This window comes from Mus pahari, chromosome 3, assembly GCF_900095145.1.
Source record: "Mus pahari chromosome 3, PAHARI_EIJ_v1.1, whole genome shotgun sequence".
Classification (NCBI taxonomy): domain Eukaryota; kingdom Metazoa; phylum Chordata; class Mammalia; order Rodentia; family Muridae; genus Mus; species Mus pahari.
This window is the reverse complement of record NC_034592.1, coordinates 22,177,048-22,180,612: the sequence shown is the minus strand read 5'-3', so window position 1 is coordinate 22,180,612 and position 3,565 is coordinate 22,177,048. Positions and strand designations below refer to the sequence as shown.

General features: G+C 46.8%; 1 protein-coding gene across 1 annotated transcript in view; it reads right to left on the bottom strand.

Annotated features, from left to right (window-relative positions):
* Nucleotides 1-65: 65 nt before the first annotated feature.
* The window catches only part of LOC110317500 (protein CutA homolog), an 18,242-nt gene continuing 14,742 nt past the window's right edge, over nt 66-3,565 (bottom strand). Inside the window, exon 6 of the mRNA XM_021191944.2 lies at nt 66-2,067. Within this exon, the coding sequence (XP_021047603.1) occupies nt 1,965-2,067 (103 nt within the window). The 3' untranslated portion in view covers nt 66-1,964. The remainder of the gene's footprint in view (nt 2,068-3,565) is intronic.

Genomic DNA, 3,565 nt, shown 5'->3' with positions numbered 1-3,565 from the left:
GGGAAGGTGCTAGGTTTAGAATCTGACTCTGGTCCACATCCCCACATCCCCTTAGGCGGCTCATGCCCTCTGGTCTTAGAGTTCACCAGCAAAATGGGGATAATGGATAAACTTAGCAAGAATAAGACAGGAAGCTTCCTAAACAGCTTAGTAAGCACCCCTCTCTACAATTCTCTGCCCATTGAGGAAGACAGGCCACCAAGAAAGGTCATGTTGATGACATACATACCACAGAATACAAATCAATACAAACCACAGGTATCATAGTCTCTTAGATTTAAAAAAAGTAGACATTTTGCCTATGACAACCTAAAAGTAAATTCATGGTGTAGAGAAAGCTTTGTTTATTTAAATCCTTGAAACTGAAATGTCAACTTGGGAAGTAATTCTCAAGCCTTGGGCAAGAGATCAACAAGATTCAGACAGGCCTCTGACCTCCAGCCCAGGAGAGAGGCTTTTCAAAGGTAGAGGGGACTTCATGAGCGCAGGGACAGTGCAGGGTAGGATCACCCATCTGCCACACAAGGGACACTTGAGGTGGGGATGGAAAGGACAGCGTTCTGGAAGGAAGACCTACACACTGGGCTTTCTCCAAAAAGCAACAGGGTCCATCTGGGGTCGTTTTAAGTAGGGTTTTCAAGACTTGTGTATACCTCAGAAACTGGTATTTTAAGGCCAGACACCTCCACTGCTCAGCCCGCAGAGCCACCAGTGGGATGCTCTAGTCCTTTGGAAGGGCCTCGGCCTACAGTGCTGATCGGGTTTTCACAGGTGTGCCCTTGGGGACCCTTCACCATCTGGTATTTGGGGACATCAAGGTGGGAGACGCATAGCAATTAGAACTTGAGTGTGGTTCTGTTTGGCTTATGTAAACCCACCCCTCCCACGCCATAGAAGAGACCAGGACACTATAGCTGCTGTATCCCAACTCTAACCACCCGTGGGCTGCCCACTGTGGAGTCAGCATGTGAGATTCAGGAATGGGGTCTGTTTCACCTCTGCCTTGTCACAGCTTTGGGCTCAGCATCCCCCACCTTCCCTCTTCTCTTCAGAGATGCCTGGGACCATGTAGAAGATGCTGGTGTAGTTCATGCCTCGGCATGGTATGAAAAACCATGCCTAGACTGTGATTCAATATGCCCCTCTTCTGGAATTCCATGAAATGCACTTTTTTGTGATGATGCATAAAATGGGGAAAACCACAACAGTGATTTACAAACTTCTGACAGCTTCACTTGGAACGTGGGTGGATGATGGTCACATTCCTCGAGGAGTTCGGGGGTTCCTCTGTCAACCCCAGAAACTCTGCCCAGCAAATCCAAAAAATGCACTGGCACAGAAGGTTCACAGGGCTCAGAACCTACAGCTCTGGGATACTTGTGTCTAGTATATTAAATCCAGTAAAAAAAAAAAAAAATCAAGACTTACTCCCAACGCATGAGTCTGTGTTAAAGCCCTAACATCCCCCTAGTCTGTTTAGGCTCAAGCACCCCTTTCCTAGCTTCACCTCTTCACGATTCAGGATCAAGAATCAATTCTGCTGACCCCTAATCCTACCAGGACTGTTCATTATTTTGAATATCAATTGGTTTAGAAGGTAGCTCTCCTACACACCTATATGATCATAAGAAACAGAATAATCACACCCTAGGTACTTTATGGTCAGCCCAGAGCCTGAAGATGAGAAACCACCATCACTGCTGCCTCCTCTCAGTCCCTCATCCTTACCCATGTACCCTCAGGCCATCTGCAAACACACAGCACTCAGAAACTGGTTCCACTTAGTTCTTGGAGGCCTGGTTGGCCTTCACTTCCAGCCTTGAAATTCTCAGCCCTTCATTCAGCATGCACAGGTCAGCTAGAACCTGTCTGCTGTTAGGAACACTCAATGGCAGGCAGAAGGAGGCCTGCTTTTAGTCAACAAAGGCTAGAGCCAGAAGCCTGCGCAATAAGGTTCTCTCTCCTTAGTTCTCCTTCATTCCCTCCTCAAGCCATCGTAAATAGCGAGCATCTCCTTGGTCCATGGGAATACTGAAGACCTCTGGGATTTCAAAAGGATGTGCCAACCTTTGGGAAGAAAGCAGAACCATAGTGAGTGACTGATAGGATCAACCTACATGCTAAAACCCAACCCATAGGCTCTCTAGAGGCCCCGTACAATCAGCTGCAGCTCCATGTTCAATGCCATGGCCCAGCCTGCCTGAACCCATTTCCCATCCAACAGGCACTGGGTTGGGTCAGGTGCCTTTAGAGTCTTAGAGAAATGGGTTCAAATCCTATGCCTGCCCTTACTTGATCTGCAAGTCTTTTAATTAAGTCTTTTAATTTCTCAGAACATCCCTACAAATGAGGATAGAAACATATAGAAACAAACCTTTTGAGTGGCTCGCTCAGGACTAGCTAAGCCAGGGTGTCCAAAGCACCTAGCTAGTGGCCAGGACTGCACACACTCGTGTTCACTACCCTTTCCACTGTCATCCGCACACATTGCTACATTTTCCTGCCCCTTCCCCAAAGCCTCCATATTCCTTCCTACCTAGAAAGCCCTCCCTGTTCCCACTGATCAGTCAGAATCCCCTCTCTTGAGCCTCAAGGCCAAACAATCCCTGAGTTTCCCACGGGGCCCTAACTGACAAGCCTGGCGCAGGCCCCTGCCTCTCTGCTCTGTTTACCGGGCACCCGGCACACAAGGCCAGTTCTCTTCACATCGTCTCTCGTGTGTCTGCTGAGGGTAATAATGATTTGCTTGCTTTCCGATCAACTTAGAGCCACTGGAATGTTCTCATGAGATAACATGTTTAACTAACTGTAGTAGGTTTATACGTAGTGTGGCATTCACAGCAAGTATGGCTATTTCATTCAGAACCTGAGACTATCAATTTGAGGAACTTATTTCATGGACATCAAAGCCAGAATCTTTTTTTTTTTTTAATAAACAGACATAGAATTTAAAGAATCTGAACGACTTAGCAGCAAGCTGAACTGTTGAAACACTTCACAGGTATACTTCATGTATTCTAATACAGGTGACAACCTGGGAGCTGCCCCTCACAGGCTTTGAGTCACCCAAGCTGCCTCATCCCTTCACCTCTGCTGAGGTGGTAGCGAAAGGGCCTTCCCTGTGGTTAGAACTGATACTCAGCTACAGCCTTATGGTCACAAAATCCTAGTCCTCTAAGGGGTGAAGGCAGTGAATTTTCTCATGCCGAGCAAGGATTTGTACCCCAGGCTGTATATTACAGTCGACTTAAGGTGCTACTGAGGAACAATGTACTTGATCCCCACACCGGACAAACAAGATCAGAATCCATGAGGCAGGGCTGATATTGGACATTTGAAAGATAACTCCAAGTGATCACCCACATGGCCAACACTGAGACCGCTGGAGTCTCTGGGGAACTTGTTAAAACATAGTTCCATTTAGCAGGTCTGAAGTGACATAAGATCCCATCTCTGATACTAGGGCCGGAAGGAGACAACTTTCTTCTTCCTTCTTCTTCTTCTTCTTCTTCTTCTTCTTCTTCTTCTTCTTCTTCTTCTTCTTCTTCTTCTTCTTCTTCTTCTT